Source organism: Podarcis pityusensis (assembly GCF_964106645.2).
Source record: "Podarcis pityusensis genome assembly, chromosome: 15".
In the NCBI taxonomy this organism is placed as follows: Eukaryota; Metazoa; Chordata; class Lepidosauria; order Squamata; family Lacertidae; genus Podarcis; species Podarcis pityusensis.
This window is the reverse complement of record NC_138040.1, coordinates 15,335,067-15,356,812: the sequence shown is the minus strand read 5'-3', so window position 1 is coordinate 15,356,812 and position 21,746 is coordinate 15,335,067. Positions and strand designations below refer to the sequence as shown.

Sequence of the window (21,746 nt, the reverse complement as noted above, 5' to 3'; positions counted from 1 at the left end):
CTTCATCACGCAAGACCCTACACAGGGTGCGAAGAGAGTAGAGGAAAAATAATATAAATGTTCCCCCTTTCTACCTCCTGCTTAATGTAACCTGACGAGGAACTCTGCAGAACTTGAAAGCTTACGCATCGTCTTCTGACGTTTTGGTTAATACAGTCTAATGGTGAAATTGATTTCTCCACCGCACAAATGCACTGGATCCCAGCGGGTTATGGTGAGAGGTTGCTGTTTTTCTCTCCCTGCAGTGTCTGCTGTTTAGAAATCCCCAGCGCGGGAGGAGGAGGAGTCTCGCTGGCACCCAGGCAGGAAACGGCTCGACGTCTTTTGCCATCACCTGGGAAAGTAAATTCTTCGCTTTCTCCCCGGCAGCTGAGCTGACATGCTCCAGCGTGGAGGAGACAAAGGGAAGGGAAGCCCCTTGCTAGATCAGCCCCTGGCTATGATTCTTGCACCGTGGTGATGTGAACGTGGGCTGTGCAAAATGCAACCTTTAGAATAAATAAACAAACAAATGCTTATTTTTTATTTTTTTTAAAAACGTTGATTCCGAGAAGAAATTCAGAATCCAATTTGACTCTCCTGCTGTGGAATTGCAGGAATAACAAGAGAGAGAGGTAAGCAAGCGGCTGTTTGGATCTGGGAAGTCATTCAAACCGCTAAATTGTTTGCAAATCCTTGTAACTGAATCAAAGCAAAGCGGAAAGGAAAAGAAAAAGAAAAAGATTTAAGAAGCAACATAAATAAAAGGTGTAGAGGGGTGTGGGTGTGGGTGTGAAATCATGTATTTTTCAGCGTGTGATTTATGCATTTTAAAAAATGTGTTTGGTTCCAGTTTAATCCTGTCCACGTCTACTTAAAGTAAGCCTCATAGATTTCTATGGGTCTAACTCCCCAGCTAAACATGTCTAGGATGGCAGAGGGCTGGATTTCTCTGGGTTGAATGCAGGCAGTGACCAGCAATGCAGGAGGACAAGGAAATAAGTGAGGGAAGTCTAGCTGTGAAAGAGGCTGGTCACGGTATTAATTTATTTTAAATATTTATTAACCGCTGTTCATTGAAGGATTTCAGGGTGGTGTACAGAACCTGGGAATAGAATCCACATGCCATAGAAATGCAACTGGTACTCCAGCAAGAAAACGTGGCAAAACCAAAATCTGCCTTACAAAATCACAATAAAACAGTAAAATATATTTATTTATTAATTATAAAATAAATAAAACTAAAAAGCACCTCCAGATGCTTTGAAATACAACTGCTGTTGGTCCTTGCAACATTTAGATCTTCAATATCTATTCTGCTAATGCAAAAAATAAAAATAAAAAATCACACGTTGCATGTTCTCTCTCTTTGCATTAATACTCCCCCCTCCCCCGTGCTCTGGGTATTGGATGTGCTTGCACTGGTAGTGTTGCTGCTGCAGCATCTCTATTGCCAACCTGGTGTCATCCAGTTGCTTTGAACTACAACTCCCATCAGCCCTTGCAGCCAGAAAAGCCGTGGAAACTGGCAGCACCCGCACCTGGAGGGCACCACATTGGCTATCCTTGTTCCATTGCAAGCAAAGGCTGGTCCATTAGAGTAAACGGGGCACTTCCTTACCAGTCTCAGTCTGCCCTCAGCCTACCTCCTGCCTGCTTTCCTGCTTACACCTAGCCCAGGAGGTGGCAGGACTACTGTGAAGGCTGAGCCAAGCCATTATACCTAGTAGCTATCAATAGCTCTCCATGTCACCTTCATCCAGTCTCAGCATTTCCCCTGTAGAACTCAGCAGGGAGGAGAATGGGGACAAAACTAGGTTTAGTTGGCTTTGTCTGTTGTTGGTTTTGGCGGGTGGCGCTGTGGTCTAAACCACAGAGCCTAGGGCTTGCCAATCAGAAGGTTGGCGGTTTGAATCTCTGTGACGGGGTGAGCTCCCATTGCTCGGTCCCAGCTCCTGTCAACCTAGCAGTTCGATAGTACGTCAGAGTGCAAGTACATAAATAGGTACCGATAAATAGGTCCAGTCGTGACCGACTCTGGGGTTGCGGCGCTCATCTCACTTTATTGGCCAAGGGAGCCGGCGTACAGCTTCCGGGTCATGTGGCCAGCATGACTAAGCCACTTCTGGTGAACCAGAGCAGCGCACGGAAATGCCGTTTACCTTCCCGCCGGAGCGGTACCTATTTATCTACTTGCACTTTGACGTGCTTTCGAGCTGCTAGGTTGGCAGGAGCAGGACCGAGCAACGGGAGCTCACCCCATCGCGGGGATTCAAACCGCCAACCTTCTGATTGGCAAGTCCTAGGCTCTGTGGTTTAACCCACAGCGCCACCCGCGTCCCTATCCCGAGATAGCTGTTCCTAAACTACCCACGGGAGGTCCAGTCCCCAGTGCCCTAGGGATGCTTGAAGGACATAGATTGTTTACAGCTCTGCAATAATGTGTCATCTCCCCACCCCCAAATAATAGAAAACCTCCAGGGCAGCAATATTTTGGCTAGAACGCCTTTCCCCCCCTAAGAGCATCATTCCCTCCTGTGGCTTCCAGCAACAGGAACATTACTTGCCTCCAGTAATGTGGAGGAAGAGCATAGCCAACATGGCCCAGATGAACACAGCAAAACATTTTGATGCATTGTAATTCATGTTCATGTGGTTAAACCACAGAGCCTAGGGCTTGCTGATCAGAAGGTCGGTTCGAATACCCACGACGGGGTGAGCTCCCGCTGCTCGGTCCCTGCTCCTGCCAACCTAGCAGTTCGAAAGCACGTCAAAGTGCAAGTAGATAAATAGGTACCGCTCTGGCGGAAAGGTAAATTGCTCTGCTTCGCCAGAAGCGGCTTAGTCATGCTGGCCACATGACCCGGAAGCTGTACGCCGGCTCCCTCAGCCAATAAAGCGAGATGAGCGCCACAACCCCAGAGTCGGCCACGACTGGACCTAATGGTTAGGGGTCCTTTTACCTAATTCATGTTCATAGTTTGGTCAATGTTATTTATGTTCTGATTTTCAAACTTGTTTTTAACCTTGGCTTTTGCTGGCAATTGTAACAATGCATTTTCACAAGGACTCCCCCCCCCCTAAACAAGCAAACAAACAATCAACCCTCAAAGTGATTTGGAAATGAGGAGAACTGATCTTAAGACTAGGACAATGAAAATGGAGGAAACTGACAGGTTCGCCCAACTTTAGTGGCAACAAGCAACTGGGGATGGGGATAACAGCCATGTCCCCCTCAGGCCTTGAACTCCTTTGGCAAAGGCTTTGACAAAAATATGTTTTCCGAGACTGCTCATAGAAAGGCAAAGCAAATGGCCCTTGGGGGCAGGGCGTGGTGCAAGAAGAGATAGAGAAACTAAATGGCTTTCTGCTTCATTGAGCTATTCAGCTGTCCTAGCAGACTAGGGTTATCTTCTTCTTCATTTGAATAGAAAGGCAAACCTTAAATCAATCAGTTGCCACCACTGACCACACCAGGGGCTGGTCAGCTTGAGGGCACTGGGACAGATCCCCCCCATGAAGTCGTTTTAAAATCTGGCTCCTGGCAGCCCTTCCAAATTTTAAATTGGGACGCGATTCACCTTTTGCCTACACTTGAAAGGGAAGCAGCGTTGCTCCTATGGCAAATTCTCTGCGAAGTGCATCTGCTGTTCATCTCTCATTACCTTGGCCCACGGGCCGAGACATTATGATGCTGAGAGGCAGAACATTTAAATGTCACCCCCTGTGCGGCCAAGAATAGGATAGGCAATTATTTCTTGCCTTATCTGCTGCCCTTTAGTGGTGCTCTGAAATTTGCTGCCTGCGGTACACGGATTTGCCGTGCCAATTTCATTCTCCCCACCTTTCATCCACTGTCGCCTACCAGAGAGGACATGATTGAAGTTTATAAAAGTATGCAGTTTGGAGAAAGGATAGAGAAGTCCCCCCCAACCCCCCCCCCCATTTATTTATTTCATTTCTACCCTCCCTCATCCTCAAGCGATAAGGTGCTCAAGGTGGCATATGTGGTATTTTCCCTATCTCACTTCATCCTCACCACAACCCTCTGCGTTAGGTTATGCTGAGAGGCGGTGACTGTTTGTAAGAGCTGTTTGACAATGGAACGGACTCCCTCAGATAGTGGAGGACTCTCCTTCATTGGTGGTCTTTTAAGCAGAAGTCAGACGGCCATCTTTTCAGGGAGTCTTTAGCTGTGAATCCTGCATTGCAGGGGGTTGGACTATGACCCTTCCAACTCTATGATTCTGTGACTAGCCCAAGGTCACCCACTGTGCTTCATGACCCAGTGGGGACTCAAACCCTGGTCTCTGCCAGGCCCTAGTCCAACACACTAACCACTACAGTACACTCTTATTAGGGAGTCAAGAGCCAGGCTAGGGCTGCCCTGATGTTGATGCTATTTATCTGTTCTTTTCATGCAGCTGCTTGTTTGCGCTGGATTGCAGGCATCCTTTGTGTGGCTTTCCCTGCAGGCATAAAAATATGTCCATCACGGGGCTGAAGAGGAAGCAGCCAAAAACGTTTAAGGTGAAAGTTATAACGATGGAAATCGAAATGGAGTTTAGTTGCGAGGTAAGTGGCTTTTTTTTTAAAAAAAAAAAAAGGCCAAAATTAAGGTGCAGAAATGCTTTCATCGACACTTTAGGATTTGCATATAAAATTAGGCATTGGAGTGGAGAAAGCAGATAGAGATTTTTTTTCCGTCCACCTCTCCCATAATGCTAGGAACTTGTGGACAAGCTAAGTGCTGGAAGATTCAGGACAGGCAAAATAAAGGGCTTCTTCAGACAATGTAAACTATGGAACTCACTCCTGCAGGAGGAGGTGAGGGCCACCAGGTTGGAGGGTATAATCTTATACAGTGGTACCTCGGGTTACATACGCTTCAGGTTACAGACTCCGCTAACCCAGAAATAGTACCTCGGATTAAGAACTTTGCTTCAGGATGAGAACAGAAATCGGGCTCTGGCAGCGCGGCAGCAGCAGGAGGCCCCATTAGCTAAAGTGGTGCTTCAGGTTAAGAACAGTTTCAGGTTAAGAACGGACCTCCGGAATGAATTAAGTACTTAACCCAAGGTACCACTGTACACATCTATCAAGTCTTTTTTCCTCATCCGAGCAGCTCCAAATATTGTAATCTTTTCTTCTAAGGGAGTTGCTGCAGCCCTTTGACCAATATGCTTGCCCTTTCCGGGCTTCTGGCATTGGCCACACGCTTTCAACAATAAGGGCTAGGAACTTGATCTTTCCACAGAGCTGAATTCTGCACCCCACACTACAAGATACACCTCTTCTTTGCTTGCACTGTTTGAGTTCTCTCATCTTAGGCCAGCAACGGAGTGGGTCATCCCTTTCTAAAAACCAGGCTGTCGAGTTTCTCTTGGTTTTCCCCACTGATGTTCTGTCTTTCTTCCGTGTAGATGAAATGGAAGGGGAAGGACCTCTTTGACCAGGCGTGTCGTGCGCTGGGCCTGCGGGAATCCTGGTTCTTTGGCTTGCAGTACTCTATCAAAGGAATGAACACCTGGTTGAAGATGGATAAAAAGGTCTGGAGGCTAACTTTAGCTTGCAAAAGAGCTTGCATGGCAATCTAGAAAGCCTTAGTAAGCTTGATTTGTGCAGCTCCAGATGATAGGACCCGATTCAGTGGATTCAAATGGCAAGAAATGAAATTCCTTCTAAGTATTAGGAAGCATGATAAAAAACTGTTTGACAGAGGAACGGACAACCCCAGAACATGGTGAACTGTTCTTTATTGGAGGAGGTTTTTAAGCAAAGGTTGGTTGGCCATCTGTCAGGGATTATTTAGCTGTGATTCCTGCATTGCAGGGGGTTGGACTAGAGGACCCCAGGAGGTCCCTTCCAACTTTACAATTCTATGAGTCTATACTTGGGAATGCTGCCAGGAAGTGAACTTGGGACTTTCTGCATAGAGGCAGATGCTCTACCATTGAGTTACAATAGCCCTTTCCTGTTGCATCTCACTGTGTAGCCATAGAAAAGCCACCACACTTTCTGATCTTGGCTGCAAACTGGGCCAGTATATATTGCAGATTGGTGGGTGGGTTTCTCAAAGAGAGCAGGGCTTTGCCTAAAGCAACCAAATGTGTTCCTGGCAAAGTATTGTCGTTGCACAGTGGCTCAGCTGCTCATCTTTCTGTCTGTCTGTCTGTCCATATTACCCTCTCTTTACAAAAAGGAATTCTAATACTCTCAAAAACATACTTTAAAACACAGAGATGGAAAAGGAAGTTGAAAAGGCACACATGTGTAACTAATTCTTCTCTCTTTCACCATGTAATGCTATATATATATGTGCTATATATCAGGTTTGGGGCACCTTAATCCCTCCAGATGTAGCTGAACTACAGCTCCCATCACCCCCAGCAGGCATGGCCAATGGGATGCTCAGGAACATATCTGATGATTCCCACACTATCTTTACCTATAATCCCCAAAGTGGTAAATACATTAAATCTATTAATATAAAATGTTTAAGTTCATAAATATTCTAAATATTGGAATACTGTATTACCAACATTATCCTCTATAAATACAGTTGTACCTTGATTTTCGAACAGCTTAGTTTTGGCTCCTGAACACCACAAACCCGGAAGTGAATGTTCCGATTTGCGAACTATTTTTGGAAGCCGAACGTCCGACAGGGCTTTTGTGGCTTCTGATTGGCTGCAGGAGCTTCCTGCAGCCAATCAGAAATCACACTTTGGTTTCTGAATGTTTTGGAAGTCAAACGGACTTCTGGAACAGATTCCATTCTACTTCCGAGGTACGACTGTATAATCAAACCCAATATTTAAAATACACATGTATACTAAAAGTCCATAAATTTACAAATATATAAACCTTATAAAGAACAATATAAGATTTCATTTATTTTCAATGTTCTTTAAAACTGATTCCCTTTGTTCTTCAACAGGTTCTGGATCAGGAAATTCCCAAGGAAGATCCCATCAGATTTTGTTTTTTAGCAAAATTTTACCCTGAGAAAGTTGAAGAGGAACTTCTGCAGGAGATCACCCAACACCTCTTTTTCCTGCAGGTCAGAAGGTATTTCTTTTATTTTAAAGTTGACTTTTGAATTGTTGTAGTTACCTTCTGGGCGTTTGGTGTGTCTGGCCCCTAGGTTTTGGAATCACTGTCTGCTTATTCTTTCACTCTGTGCCTCCTGTCAGTGGCGAGAGCTTGTGAAGAGTTAATTTTCTGGGTTGAGCAGGTTTCCTTGTGAAAGGTTTTTCTTCTGTTGCTGTTATATATATTTTTTTCAAGATCACCTTGACAATTATTTGTGTTGAGCTGTTTTGCAAAGACGAAGGCACTAAAAGCTGCCTCCCCCCCTCCACCCGGTTCCTTTCATCTCTGAAAACCTGCACTTTCATTTTCTTCTCTTTCAAACCAGCCTTGGCTTGCCTTGACTTTGAGGAATGCAATTCGCCTGTAATTATTTTCTTCCTGTTCCAAAAGAAATGCAAAATGGGGAGCAGGGTGAGGAAATCTACGCATTAGAACTTGCAGAGGTTCCTGACGGTTAAGAATCAGACATTGCACCTGCAGCAGAATAATTGGGGACGGGGAGCGGGGGCAGAGAGAGCGTGTATAGGCAGCTGGGTGCTTCAAGGCATTCAAATGAACAGATTAAATTAAAGCAGGGAGTGGGAAGTCTGGCCACACTTCCTCTGCAGCCACACCCCTCAGTGGGGTTTCCACCCTCCTCCAGTGTTTTGGCTTGGCGGTGTCCTTGAACTCTGATCATGCACTTTTGGATGGAGGAGAAAGACCGATGTGTCTTTAGAGAGACTAATATTTTAAAACCACAAGAAGAGCCTGCTGGACCAGGCCCAGGGCCCATCTAGTCCAGATTCCTGTTCTCACAGTGGCCAGCCAGATGGCTGTTGGAAACCTGCAAGTAGGACACAAACATAAGAGCCCTCTGCCCTCCTGAGGTTTCCAGAAACTGGTATTCAGAAACGTGGCTACCTCCGGCTATGGAGGCAGAGCAGAGCCATCATAGCCAATAGCCATTGATAGCCCTCTCCTCCTCCATGAATTTATCCAATCCTCTTTTAAAGCTGTCAGAATTGGTGGCCGTCACACAGTTCCACAGTTTAACTCTGACCTGCCTTTCTTTGGTATGTCCTGAATCTTACAGCTTTCAGCATCATTTCATGTCCATGAGTTCTAATGTCCTGAGAGAGGAAGGAAAACCTTTCTTGGTCCATTTTCTCACTGGCCACTCCACGTTGAGCTAGATGGACCCTTCTTGGTTTAACACATGGGTAGGCAAACAAAGGCCCGGGGGCCAGAGCCAATCGCCTTCTCAATCTGGCCCACAGACAGTCCAGGAATCAGCGTGTTTTTACATGAGTAGAATGTGTCCTTTTATTTAAAATGCATCTCTGGGTTATTTGTGGGGCCTGCCTGGTATTTTTACATGAATAGAATGTGTGCTTTTATTTAAAATGCATCTCTTGGTTATTTGTGGGGCATAGGAATTCTTTCATTCCCCCCCCCCAAAAAAAAATATAGTCCGGCCCCCCACAAGGTCTGTGGGATAGTAGACCGGCGCCCTGCTGAAAAAGTTTGCTGAACCCCAGTTTAACGCTTCACAGGAGTGCTTATTTTCTAACTGCCAGCAGCTTTGTATGTGGTGAGAGGGTAGCATTTGAACGTTCCTTAGTTAGCAATGATGCTTTTAAAAAAGGGGTAATTGACAGCCTGAAATGTTCTTGGGTACAGCTCACAAGTCTGCAGTTGCTGCCAGAGATTCTTTTCTTTCCCACTTATAACTCTGCTAACGGTTACTTTTCATGTGCCAAGACAAAGTCTGGGCATGTATTGTTTTGTTTTCAAGCTTGTCTAAGCCTTGGATTTCTCTCCCTCCTCTCCGCCCCCCCACTCTTCTTCCGCCTCCACCCCCCAGGTTAAGAAACAAATACTGGATGAAGAAATCTACTGCTCTCCTGAGGCTACAATTTTGTTAGCGTCTTATGCTGTTCAGGCCAAGGTGAGGCTTTGAAATTGCTTGGTTGTCACCTTCTATTGCTTGCAGAACAACATTAAAAAAAACCCTTTTGCTTAATCACACAGTGCTAATTAATGCAGGAAAGCACCCATTTAAAGCAGTGCTGGAAAACAGGATGGGGTGATTTTGGCACCTTGTTTTATTCTCTGTTGGGTGTTGGCTGGTTTGTTAGTTTGTTTATGCAAGAAGATCTACAGTATGAACATATCCTAATTCAAAGAGCTTGCAGGAGGGTGAAAAACAGAGCAGCTCTTTTTTAAATTTATTTTTATTAAATATTTTCTTGGTTTACAAAAGTACGTGCCTTGTCTCTTTTTTCAGTTGTACAGTCTATCTTACAAATCAGCTACATTTGTTGTGAGACATCAGGGTTGAATACAGTACAAGGTTGGGGAAGAAGAGGGGGGAGAGCAGGGGTGGGGTGGGGAGGCTTATATTCTTTTGCATAGTGTATGTGTGGCGTTTTGTGTCAGCGTCAACTAGGTAGGTTCTCTTTCTCTTCGTTTATTACATTTCCTTGGTCGTGAGAGGTGTTGGGGCAGGGTGCGGTTGGTTGTCTGTGGCTGGCTGCAGTGGGGTTTGTTCGCAATTGTGAGGGGGGGAAGACTTGTTGGGTCAGGTAAGCCAGATTGATTCGTATGCTGTCGGTGGATTCTTGTTGTGTTGGGCTGTGTATGTGATAAAGGGGGGGCATACTGGAGTGAAGGTGTCCTCTTCTGTTTGTCTCTGTGTCAGTTTTAGTTTATTGGTTAGCTTTTCTAGTAAGGTCGTTTCCCGTACAGTTTGATACCATTGGTCCATGTTTACTCCTGACAGGTCTCTCCAGTGTTTGGCTCTGAGGCTTCTGTCTGCTGAGAGTAGGTGGGTTATAAGCTCTGTATAATGTTGAGTGTTCATTCTGATCTTGGAAGATGTTCAGTAGGGCCAGTTCTGGGGTGAGCTCTAATACCTTTTTAGTTATTTTGCATATCTCTCGTAGGACTGCTGTCCAGAAGGGTTGGATTTTAGGGCATCCCCACCACATGTGGAAGTATGTGCCTGTGGAGGTACAACCTCTCCAACATCTTGGTGAGGTCCCTGGGCATATCAGTGCCAGTTTCTGTGGTGTTAAGTACCACCTGTAAGTGAGTTTCAGAGTGAGTCCCCTTCTTTTGGCTGACATGGACTTAAAGGGAGGTTTAGACCACATTCTAGACCATTGGGTGGGGTTAGTTTCGTAGCCTCTGTCATGCTTCCATTGTTCTTTGATTGCATCAAGGGGGTTTGTGGGGTTTGGGAACAGTATTCTGTATATTATGGATACCATCCCTTTGCCGTGTCCCTCTTCTGTCAGGAAAAGGTTTTCGAAGGTGGTCAAGGGCCTAGTGGCTGCTGATTTTACTGCTGGATTGTTTAAGAAGGCATGTAGTTGATTGTGTGTTAACAAACTAGTCCTCTAATTTGTCTTGTATTTCTTGTGTTGGTATGGGTTTGTTGTTTTTGTAGAAGAGTTTAAGGAGTTTTTTGGCTCCTATTTGTAGTGTGGTGAGAGGGTTGTTATGTCTTGTTATAATTTACCAATTTTTGATGTTGGTTTTTTAAGGGATGCCCTCTCCTTTATGCAGGCTCCTCTGGTGACTGCTTTCATTGTGTCCTAGAGGAGGGGGGTTGTTATGTCATCCATGTCGTTGTCCTTTAAGTAGTTTTGGAGAGTTTTCAAGAGACTCTCTCTAGCTAGTTGGTTTGTGGCAGAGCAGTTCTTTTGCAGACACTTCTGGTTTTGCAAATAAGGATTTCTGCAGGCTCCAAAGACATGGAAGTCTGGTGCAGCCTCCTCTCTGACTGTGATTTCACTGGGCGTTGGTCACCTCAGCTTCTCTGATATTAAATTTACATATTTTCTACCTTGATGTAGTATTTTTTTAGTCAGTGGTTTAGGCCTCTACACTATTCATTTAAAGCAACATAATACCACTTTAAGAAGCCACGTACCACTTTTAAAAGAACCATATTGGCCCGAATATAAGCCACAGGTTTTTCCAAATTCTGACAGTGAAAAGTTAAAGTGTGGCTTATATTTGCGACCTTCCCTTTCCCACGACGGCTCCGGGGAGGCTTGGGAGCAGTGGGGGACTGTGTTGTATAACTTTCTTTCTTTCTTTTTATTTTTTTAATACATTGTAAGATTCTATCTCCTGCCAACCTAGCAGTTTGAAAGCACGTCAAAGTGCAAGTAGATAAATAGGTACTGCTCTGGCGGGAAGGTAAACGGCATTTCCGTGTGCTGCTCTGGTTTGCCAGAAGCTGCTTAGTCATGCTGGCCACATGACCCGGAAGCTGTACGCCGGCTCCCTCGGCCAATAAAGCGAGATGAGCGCTGCAACCCCAGAGTCGTCTGTGACTGGATCTAATGGTCAGGTGTCCCTTTACCTTTAAGATTCTATCAAAAAATGAATAAAACGTAGTTTTAAACAAATCATTCCAACCGAACACTAGCTATGGCCAGCTCATTTAAAATATATCCTGCTGATGATGCTTTCTTGCCTCCTGCAAAAGTTAGCATACAAATGCAAGAAGAGCCTTGCTGGATTGAAAGAGGTTAATTGACTAAGTAAATTTTATGTGAAAATAGATTTGGAAAACTCAGTTAGGGGGATTCAAGGAAGTCACCCAACAATGTTAACAAAAGTGGAACTATTACAGTTAGGATCTATGTTTGCTTGCTTGTTTGTTTTTTGATGTTTTCTTTTTGTATTTGTTGATATGTTTGTTATAAATTTGGAAAATTAATAAAAATTTTGAAGGGGGAAAAAAAAAGAGCCTTGCTGGATCCGGCCAATGGCCCATCTAGTCTAGTATCCTTTTATCCTAGAGGCCAAATACCCAAATAATCTAGAAATCTAGATAGACTGCCTCTGGACATGGAGGTTCCATAAGAAACCTGCTGCATCAGGCCAAAAGGGACCCATCTATTCCAGCATCCTTTTCCCACAGTTGCCAACTCCAAATGCCTCAGGGAAAGTTCATTGGAAGTGTGATGTCCTGCTGAAGCAGTTCATATCTGTTGGGTTTAATATGCTCGCTGGGGAATGTGTTGGGATTGAAGACGAATATCATTTCATTTGTTGCCATGAACTGCCTTCATCCTCTCCTCCTGCTGAGGATTCTGTTACCCTTTTAGCAAGCTTCTTCCTCCTAGCTGGCTACTTCCTTCATGGCGTGTTCTGTGAAAGGGTCACCACCTTTCCTGATCTCTTTCTCTTCTTTGCGTTACAGTATGGTGACTATGACCCAAACCTGCACAAGCCGGGCTTCCTGGCTCCAGAGGAGCTTTTACCAAAGAGAGTAAGTTTCCTTTTTTTAAAAAAAGACCACCACCACCAACAGCAGCCAAGGTAGGCTGGTGGAGTGGGGCAGGTGGGGGGGGCAGACTGGGATTTCAGGACCTGGGACAGTTCTGAAATAGCCACTTGCTGCAACAAGAACTTGATATTTTAGTGTGGTAGCACCTACACGCTGGAACTCTTTGCCTATTGACGCCAGGAAAGTGCCTTCACTGTACTCTTTCTAGCGCCTGCAAAATATTGATTTATGTTTTGATCCGCTGTTAGTTTATTGCCGGAATTATTTTTAAATAGTTGCTTTTATAATTTTATTGTTTTATACTCTTTGTACACTGCAGACAGGGTCTGTCCCTAGTCCCAATGTGGCTTTAGAGCTCAGAGGTTAATAGCTGACATGATTTTCTCATTGCGTCAGCTGCAGGAGAAATATCAAGAGCAGAGACTTCTTTTGTACATCACCTTCATAGTCCTGACGAAGACATTCATCTTTAACCAGGCCTTTGATTGATTGATTGATTGATTGATTGATTGATTGTCATCCAGTGCTTTTTAAAATGTGTTAGGGTGGGATTATTGGGTTGTTCTTGTTTTTATTTTGATTTATGTCTTTTGTGTTTTTATATTGTGATTTTATTCTGTGAACCGTCTTGAGACTTGCTGGTATAGGGAGGTATACAATTACTATTATTATTATTATTATTATTATTAATTATAAAAGATGGGGATTTGGGGGCTCTTCCAAGACAGGGGACTCCTGAGAAGACCAGCTTTGGGATTTGGAGAAGGGAACAGCTTCACTCATTTCCTTCTCCTTTCCAGGTCCTCCGCCAATATCAGATGACACCTGACATGTGGGAAGAGAGGATTACAGCCTGGTACGCTGGGCACCGGGGCATAGCCAGGTACTGGGGCACCTGTGTCTGAGGCCATAGCATGGGGCAGGAGGAGGCAGCTGAGCGGCTGATGCGTCTTCAATGTCCTATCAAACGTTGCTGGAGCTACTGAGAAGTGAGGCTGCTTCTTAGGTGCTTCTTTTTCGTACTAGAATGCAAGGGCAGGAAAAAAACAACAAGTGGGTGGAGCAATGAAGATAAATTTTACCTTTCTTACAGCAGGCTGGTTTCCACATGCCTTTTCATATTGTCTTGCTGCAGCTTGTAAGTTGTTTTGATTGGTGCCAATGGAAAAGCAGAATAGAAATCCTACAAAATAATTAAATGTTGCTCACTAGTGTATTGCAGGGGGTTGGGGTAGATGATTCTTTAGGTCCCTTTCGACTGTAAAATTCTATGTTTCTCTATTGTCCTCTTCTCTTAGGTATGAAGCTGAGATGAACTATCTTAAAATTGCACAAGACTTGGAGATGTATGGGGTCAATTATTTTCCTATAGCTGTAAGTGTCTTTGTTGTTGTTGTTTTTAAATGTAGATATATTTTTCTGGATGCATGAAGTTTGCTCCTTCAAAATTGGCAGCAGGGAGTGGGGGGCTGGGGGGAGAAGGTGGCTCAGTCTCCTATAGAGAAAGCCAGGGCAGAGCAGCAGTGGATTTGAGTGGATTTGAGCTGGGAAAGGCTTAACCCCATCCCCTCTGTATCTCAGGGTGCAGCTAGGACCATCCTGTCCTGTCCCCTTTATAAAGATCTGAGGAATGAGATCATTACCCCACTCTTACCTACCATCCCAGGCCGCCCATCTGAGGCCACATTGTGCTTTCTTTTATCAGATCAAAATGACCAGACAACAGCAAAGGTTGCTAGGTTTATCGAGGGTGCAATGAGATTAAGGGCCACTATCTGAACGATAATCTTGGCCATTTGATTGCCCTTTTTACCCATTGCTGTCTTTTTTATCTGTATATATTTTATTTGTATATATTGCTTGTTTTATGTTGCTATGGCCATTGGCTAATGCGAATAAGGTTTATCTTCTCTTATCTAGGACCATCAGACAGTTAGGAAGTGTATAGATGACATCTTTAGAGTAAATTGGCAGTATGATCCCTCTCCTCCAAATTGGATCAGGGCCCTAGAGTGTGAGAAATAGGGGTCCTTTCCCCCTTGGCCTTCTGCTGTGGTGCCAATCCAGATCAAGCTTCCTGTGACTGCTTTGTGCATTTTTTTGCGTGGGGGCCAGGGAAGGCTCCCACTGGAAATGCAAATAGCAGGCCTGCGTGGGTCCATCCAGATCTGGATTGCAGCAAGGGGGAAAGGCATTGGAGTGTCTCCTGTTGGGAACCAGTGCCCCATGTGGCTAGCTGCACAACTGCAGCTTCTTAGGGGAGAAGACTTGCTGGGACGGGCCAATGGCTGACCTAGTCTAGCATCCTGTTCTGACAGGGACTATCCAGATGCCTTAATGGGAAACCAGCAAGCAGATTAAAAGCACAAGAGCACTTCCCTCCCTGTGTTGTTTCCGGCAACTGGTTTTCAGAAGCATTGCTTCCTCCAACTGTGGAGGCAGAGCAGAGCCATCATGGCTAACAGCCATCGAGAGCCCTCTCCTCTTTGAATCTGGCCAGTCATCCAAGTCATCCAAGTTGGCAGCCATCACTGCCTCCTGTGGGAGGGAGTTCCATTGTTTAACTTTGCACTGCATGAAGAAGCCCTTCCTTTTATCTGTCCTGAATCTTCCAACATTCAGCTTTGATGAGAGCCAGTGTGGTGTAGTACAGTGATACCTCGGGTTACATACGCTTCAGGTTACATACACTTCAGGTTACAGACTCCGCTAAACCAGAAATAGTGCTTCAGGTTAAGAACTTTGCTTCAGGATGAGAACAGAAATTGTGCCCTGGCGGCGCGGCAGCAGCGGGAGGCCCCATTAGCTAAAGTGGTGCTTCAGGTTAAGAACAGTTTCAGGTTAAGAACAGACCTCCGGAACGAATTAAGTACTTAACCCGGGGTACTGTAGTTAAGAGTGGTGGACTCGTAATCTGGTGAACTGGGTTCGCTTCCCCGCTCCTCCACATGCAGCTGCCGGGTGACCTTGGGCTAGTCATACTTCTCTGAAGTCTCTCAGCCCCACTCACCTCACAAAGCGTTTGTTGTGGGGGAGGAAGGGAAAAGGAGATTGTTAGCTGCTTTGAGACTCCTTAGGGTAGTGATAAAGCAGGATATCAAATCCAAACTACTACTACTACTAGTAGTAGTACTTCTTCTTCTTCTTCTTCTTCTTCTTCTTCTTCTTCTTCGCTGGATGTCCCCGAGTTCTAGTGTTATGAGAGGAAGAAAATATTCTCTGTGTACACTCTCTCCATGCGTAGATATTTTGTCATGACACCTCTTATTTGCCTTTCCCCTAAACTTAAAAAGTCCCAAAGACTTCCAGAATGATTCCACCTTGGCTGACCTTTGGCTCCCATTGGGTAGGAAGAAGCTTGTGAGGGATGGCTTTGCCGCTGAGCCTTGCTTGAACCACCAGGTCTACCCGATCTCTGGTGTGACTTGTGTTCCATCATGCTCTTTTGTACTGAATCTTGGTTTCCCTGTGATCTGCTCTGATCTAGATGCTTATTCAGTTCTGACTCCCAGTTCAAGGCTCCTGATTCACTCCCATGGCCCAGCCCTAATCTGGATGGAATCCCCAGCAATTTCTTTGATAGAAGCCACTTGTGTAATTGCTAATTTTGTGTGTGGTGCCTCACTTAGTTTGCTACCTGGGTTCAGGCTCCAGCAGCCAACTTTGAGGCTCCTGCTTGGCCCATTCTCAGGCTGTGTCTGAGAATTGATGCTTGAGAATCAGTCAAGCCGTGGCTGAAGAATTGTTTCCTTCACTCTGGACATTTGCCTCCAACATCTGTTCCCGCAGCAAAAGAAGAATTGTACAGACTTTCTGCTTGGTGTCGATGCCAAAGGAATCCATGTCTACAGCATCAACAACCGCTTCTCTCCAAACAAATCTTTTGAATGGAGCAGCATCAGGAACATTTCCTACAGCGAGAAAGAGGTAGGTAGGTGTGTCTTATTAAGGGGTGGCAGAACTGGAGAAGGTTGGGTTTTGCCTTTATGCTCTGGCTCCACTGCTGTCTATCAAATTCATTTAATTTTACACTTTTCCACAAGAACTTAACCGACAGCTGAGAAGGTATGGCAACTGATAGAAGGATCTCGGCTATGGGGATATGCACTTCAGGATAGTCTAGAGCAGTGTTTCCCCAACTTTTTTTGGCCACTGTCCCCTTGGTTCCATAAACTCATCCTCAGAGACCCCTACCCTATCCTATGGAAAAGCATCATTCAGAAAAGTGGTTTGCATGACCCACTAAGGAAGATAATAACACAATAAAATTCAGCAAATAATATATAACGTGAAAAAATATTTCTACGCTTTCTGACTGATGTAAAAATTGTGTTATTCAATTGAATATTGAATATACATAAAGATTTTGTTCTAACTCTTGCAATATTAATTGCATTTAACCTTTTAGGTAGAATGCATTAGGCTTGATTTTTGTGTGCACTTTGTGACTCTCCTACGCTGCATTCCATCTCTCCTTATTTGACCACAGAGAGGCACAAATGAAATGGTCACTCAGGAGGTTTGGCTATGCCTGTTTTGAGTTAGCACCGGGTTGTTGAGCTCTCCTTGAAGCTCTTTGATATGTTTTGGGAACAGGGAAGTAAGACAGGAGATTGAAATGTCAAGTAGCTCCTACTGAAGGCACGGCTGTCAAGGTAACAGAGGTTAAAGTGCGAAAGCTGAGAGCAAATGCTTTGGGGCACCCCAAAGTAATTGTGGGGGCGCAGATATCAGTATGGAGCCATACGTGTTTTACATCCCATGACCTGCAACCTTTTCTGATGTAGGGAGAACAATGTTTTAAAGTTTATAACTCTTTGTGTGCTGTGTATATAAGTTTTCTTCTAACGTGCCTCATGACAGTTTTTCTATCTAGAAGTTCTGCTGAGCAGCTGATTAGCAGGGCTGGCCTATAGTTTTAGGCAGTGCTTTTTTTCTAAAAAAAAATGTTTAGGGGTACTCTCGTTTTGACTCAAGAAAATCACCATTTTATAGTTCAAATCAGGGGAAATAAATACAGTAAATGGACAAAAGTACAAAGATTAACAAAATGTTTAGGGGTATGCACTGGTTTTAGGGATATTTTTGCAATAGTTTTAATAAACCAGGTCCCTACAGCGGACATAGGCAAACTCGGCCCTCCATATGTTTTGAGACTACAACTCCCATCATCCCTAGCTAACAGGACCAGCGGTCAGGGATGATGGGAGTTGTAGTCCCAAAAAACATCTGGAGGGCTGAATTTGCCTATGCCTGCCCTACAGGATGCTGAGATTGTTGTTAGTCTCTTGCTCTCATGTTTTATTTAAAAAGGTGTTCCCTCACCTGTGTAATGAACCGGTGGTGTAGAAGTAAATTCTTATCACATGACTAACAAAGATGTAAGGGTGAAGGAATTTTATAGCATAAAATATTTATATATAACAACTCACCAAACATGTGCAAACCTTCACCTACCACAGACGCATGGCAACAAAAAATTTAAGAAAATCAGTAGCTATTATTACCAATCTTGTGGCTTGTGAAAACTCAGCATCATCAGTACAAACGAATGTGACCAATGGAAATAGCTTGGAAAGCAGTTAGAAAAGTAAAACTTCAAATACGAAGCGAGGGAAGTGTTTCGTTCTGGTGAATCATAAATAAGCGATCGATGTGTTCAGAGGGGCTGATCTTCAGCACCCCCTTGTCTCTTAGTGCCCCCAGGTAACCCCACTGAGCCGCCAAGGGGCAGTACCCCCCACTTTGGGAATCACTGGTCTATAGTAAATGCTGTGTGGACCCTCTTTTTTATTATTCCACTTGCATCTAATTATGGGAAAGCAGTGCTTCAAGCCACATAAAGGCTTTGCATGTGAATGAAGTGATGAAGATCACCTGTATATCCTTTTGCTCTCTGTCTCTCTCTAGCTCACAATTAAGCCCATTGACAAGAAGGCCGAAGTCTTTAAGTTCTTCTCCTCACAGCCAAAAGTCAACAAACAGGTGAGGGTTTCCTTTTGGCTGTCTCCTTCAGGATGGTTCCCTCTGTAGGAGTGGCAGAAGCTGGTCTCTTGGTGCCTATGGAAGGATGGGAGGGACAGAGGTAAATTCAGGCTCACCAGGGGAGTCATGAGCTTAGAATTGGTCTGTAAGCATGTGGTCACATATGCCTCTGTCTTGCTGTCTCATCAGGATCCTTTAGTCCAGTGGTTCGCAACCTTTTTTTGGCCATGCCCTACCTAAGCATCTCTAAAATCCTGACACTCCCCCCCATTGACATATAATTCTTATTATTCAAAATGTGAACTCCTATTCATGTGGAGGAAGCCTAAACGGCCATTTACTGTTAATAACTCATTCTCGAATTGCACCCCCCTTAAAAATCAAATTGCCCCCCTGTGGGGCGTGTGCCCCACGTTGGGAACCACGGCTTTAGTCAGAGCTTAGGGCAATAAAAACTACATGCATGGTGGGGTCTAATGGGATTGCCATTACCTTTGATCCCTGCCTGTGCACTTCCCTGGGGCATCAGGATGATGGCTGTTGGAAACCCGATAAATGCGGAATTAGATGGATCTCTAGTTAGGGTTGCCATATTTCAAAAAGTGAAAATATGGACACAAAAGTTGTTGAGCTTTTCACCCAGACACTGTTTCCGATGACCAAATCCCAGCTATGCCCAGGAAATGACGAACGTATGGCAACCCTAGTTTAGCTCAACTGAGCTTCCAAGCACCTCTGAATGGCGGGGCTATAGAACCACCAACAGGGTATCGTGTGCCATGAGGGTTGGATCTCACAAGGGAAGCAAAAGCTGTCAAACCAGTTTCTTCTTCATGCAGTGCATAGTTAAACTATAGAACTCCCTCCCACAGGAGGCAATGATGGTCACCAGCCTAGACAGCTTTAAAAGATTAGACAACTTCATGGAGGAGAGGTCTATTGATGGCTGCTATGCCATGATAGCCATGTTCTGGCTCTACAGTCAGAGGCAGCCATGCTTCTGAATACCAGTTGTTGGAAACCACAGGAGGGAAGAATGCTCTTGTGCTCAAATCCTGCTTCTAGGCTTCCCACAATGGGCATCTGGTTGGTCCCTGTGAGAACAGGATGCTGGAGTAGATGGGCCCTTGGCCTGATCCAGCAGACTCTTCTGATGCTTTTACGTTATATTCTTCTGGGCTTGCTGAGCTGGATAACGTCAGGACCACAGCCAGCTCCCAGTGGGCCTTGCGAGCCGAGCGCTTGGGAGACATTGTCTCAGCAGAGTGTTGAGGCCACCTGGAGCCTGGAGCGAGCTGGGAAAGCCTGTCCTGTAACCGGAACAGCACTTCCTTGGAGGAGCTGGCTCTGCTGTCTTGAAGGGCCCTTGTCTGCAAGGAAGCCCTGGCTTTCATGATGTGGGAGGGATGGTGATGTTAGTGGAGACTCATCCTCTGACTGAGGAAGGCAGGAAGGCAACCTCTTCAGATCAGAATAGGAGGTGCTAAGGTTCGCTCAATGAATGGGGCAGCCTGTATTTTCCTCATGTGGGCTGTGGTTCAGGGATCACAACATGGGGGGGTGGGGAGTCAGTTGCATTTGCACCCTGCTTGTAAGCTTCCCAGATGTATCTCCAGCTGGTCATTGTGAAAATCAGGATGCTGGCTGAGGTCGGATCCAGCGAAGGTTATACTTGCCTTCCTTTCCCGCAGATCATGCAGCTGTTCATCGGAAACCACGACTTGTTTATGAGGAGGAGGCGAGTGGACCCCATCGAGATCCAGCAAATGAAAGCGCAAGCTCGGGAGGAGAAAGCAAGGAAGAAGGTGAGCTTTTGGGGGAGCATCTGCTTCAAACGTTGTCGCAAAGCTTCTACCCGCTGCCTTCTGGGCCGGAAAGCTCATTGGTTGACATGAGAAGGTCACACCCTCCACCCACCCCTTTCTCTCTCTCTCTCTCTCTCTCTCTCTCTCTCTCTCTGTTTTGCCTACCTCACAGGGTGGTTGGGAGGGTAAAATGAGCAGGTGGGAACCACACGAGGCATCTTGGTTGGAAGAATACTCGAACAGAAAAACTGAAAGAAGTCAAATATGGCAACCACCTTTTGTGGACTTATTTGCAAGGAGGCTTTCATGATATATTACAGTTCATAGCATGCAATCCATTCTGGCATACAGACGGTATATAAATGAATAAACAATGTAGTGTTTGGTAGGGGAGAGGCAAGATTAAAATGGGCATCGTAGCTGTTGGCTCAGGGGGCTGCACAATGTTCCTGCGAAGCAGCTTTGCCCATGGTCAGCCTTGCCTATTTCCCCAGATGGAGCACCAGCGCCTGGCCAGGGAGAAGCAGCTGCGGGAGGAGGCTGAGCGGGCGAAGGAGGAGTTGGAGCGGCGCCTTTTTGAGGTGGAAGACAAGGCCCGGCAAGCCAATGAGGCTTTGGTGAGCATTGCCATGGCATTGCCTAGCGTTGCCATATTTCAAGAAGTAAAAATCTGGACAATTGGTGGCTCAACGTAAGTTGTTGAGCTTTTTTTGGGTGATCACCATGAGCTATTGACCTTTTGGGGGGGTGAGCAGGTGATCGTTGTCCACTGTCTGCCACCACTGATTCCCCCAATCGCATGCCGATTGCCCAACAGGCAGAGGAGCAGCTATGGGCGTTTAGTGGGCTCCAGCAGCTCCAGTTCCAGTGCGACTCCCAAATGCCCAGGTCTCTCGTCATTATTGAGTTCATTTTATCTTTTCAATACAAAATCCCTCTTCAGCGCCGTTCGGAGGCAGCGGCAGAGCTTTTAGCCGAGAAGGCCCAGATTGCTGAGGAGGAGGCCAAGCTCCTGGCCCAGAATGCCGCTGAGGCTGAACAGGAGCGTCACCGCCTGGAGATGGCTGCCTTGAAAACCAAGGAAGAGAAGCTTCTGATGGAGCACAAAATGCGGGAGGCAGAACTGATTGCCATGAAGCTGGTAAAAGAATCGGACCGAAGGTGATGAGGCCTGGGGCGGGATGCTCAGTGGGCTTTGGGGCTTCTGGGGCTGGCCGGACGCTGCTTAGGATGGCCTCCAACACGTTTTTCTGTCTTTGGAGGGCATTTTCTTGAGTCCTTCTTTCAGGTTTGATCAGGTTTGTTTGTGATGTCCCCTTGAAAAGTACATAGAGAGGAAGGAGGAAGTTGGAAGAGTGGCACTCTTTCCCACTTCCTCTTTCAGCTCGATGTCTTTCTCAGGATTAATCCAGCTGACCCAGCCTGCTTTTTTAAAATGAATAGTGCTAATTCTCACCTCCCAGACTAATACATGGACTGGAATGTCATTATCCTTTGGATTTTGCACTTCTCCGAATTTTGCAACTCTCTTCCTGGCTCCAAGAAATGTATCAAAATGCATTAAAAACACATGTTTTTCAATAAATTATATC

The 21,746-nt window shown here is 45.4% G+C and overlaps 1 protein-coding gene across 4 annotated transcripts in view; it reads left to right on the top strand.

The window, feature by feature from the left end:
* Positions 1-315: 315 nt before the first annotated feature.
* The window catches only part of LOC308464586 (merlin-like), a 30,151-nt gene continuing 8,720 nt past the window's right edge, over positions 316-21,746 (top strand). The window contains exons 1-13 of one of the 4 annotated variants that reach the window (XM_080984015.1): positions 316-614; positions 4,404-4,554; positions 5,403-5,528; positions 6,920-7,042; positions 8,921-9,004; positions 12,278-12,346; positions 13,165-13,247; positions 13,663-13,738; positions 16,154-16,291; positions 18,275-18,349; positions 20,041-20,154; positions 20,649-20,771; positions 21,098-21,315. In XM_080984015.1, coding sequence (XP_080840141.1) covers positions 4,465-4,554; positions 5,403-5,528; positions 6,920-7,042; positions 8,921-9,004; positions 12,278-12,346; positions 13,165-13,247; positions 13,663-13,738; positions 16,154-16,291; positions 18,275-18,349; positions 20,041-20,154; positions 20,649-20,771; positions 21,098-21,315 — 1,319 coding nt within the window. In that variant the 5' untranslated portion in view covers positions 316-614; positions 4,404-4,464. Of the gene's footprint in view, positions 615-4,403; positions 4,555-5,402; positions 5,529-6,914; positions 7,051-8,920; positions 9,005-12,277; positions 12,347-13,164; positions 13,248-13,662; positions 13,739-16,153; positions 16,292-18,274; positions 18,350-20,040; positions 20,155-20,648; positions 20,772-21,097; positions 21,316-21,746 lie in introns of those variants that run through there. The other 3 variants (XM_080984014.1, XM_080984013.1, XM_080984016.1) reach the window with 3 other exon arrangements.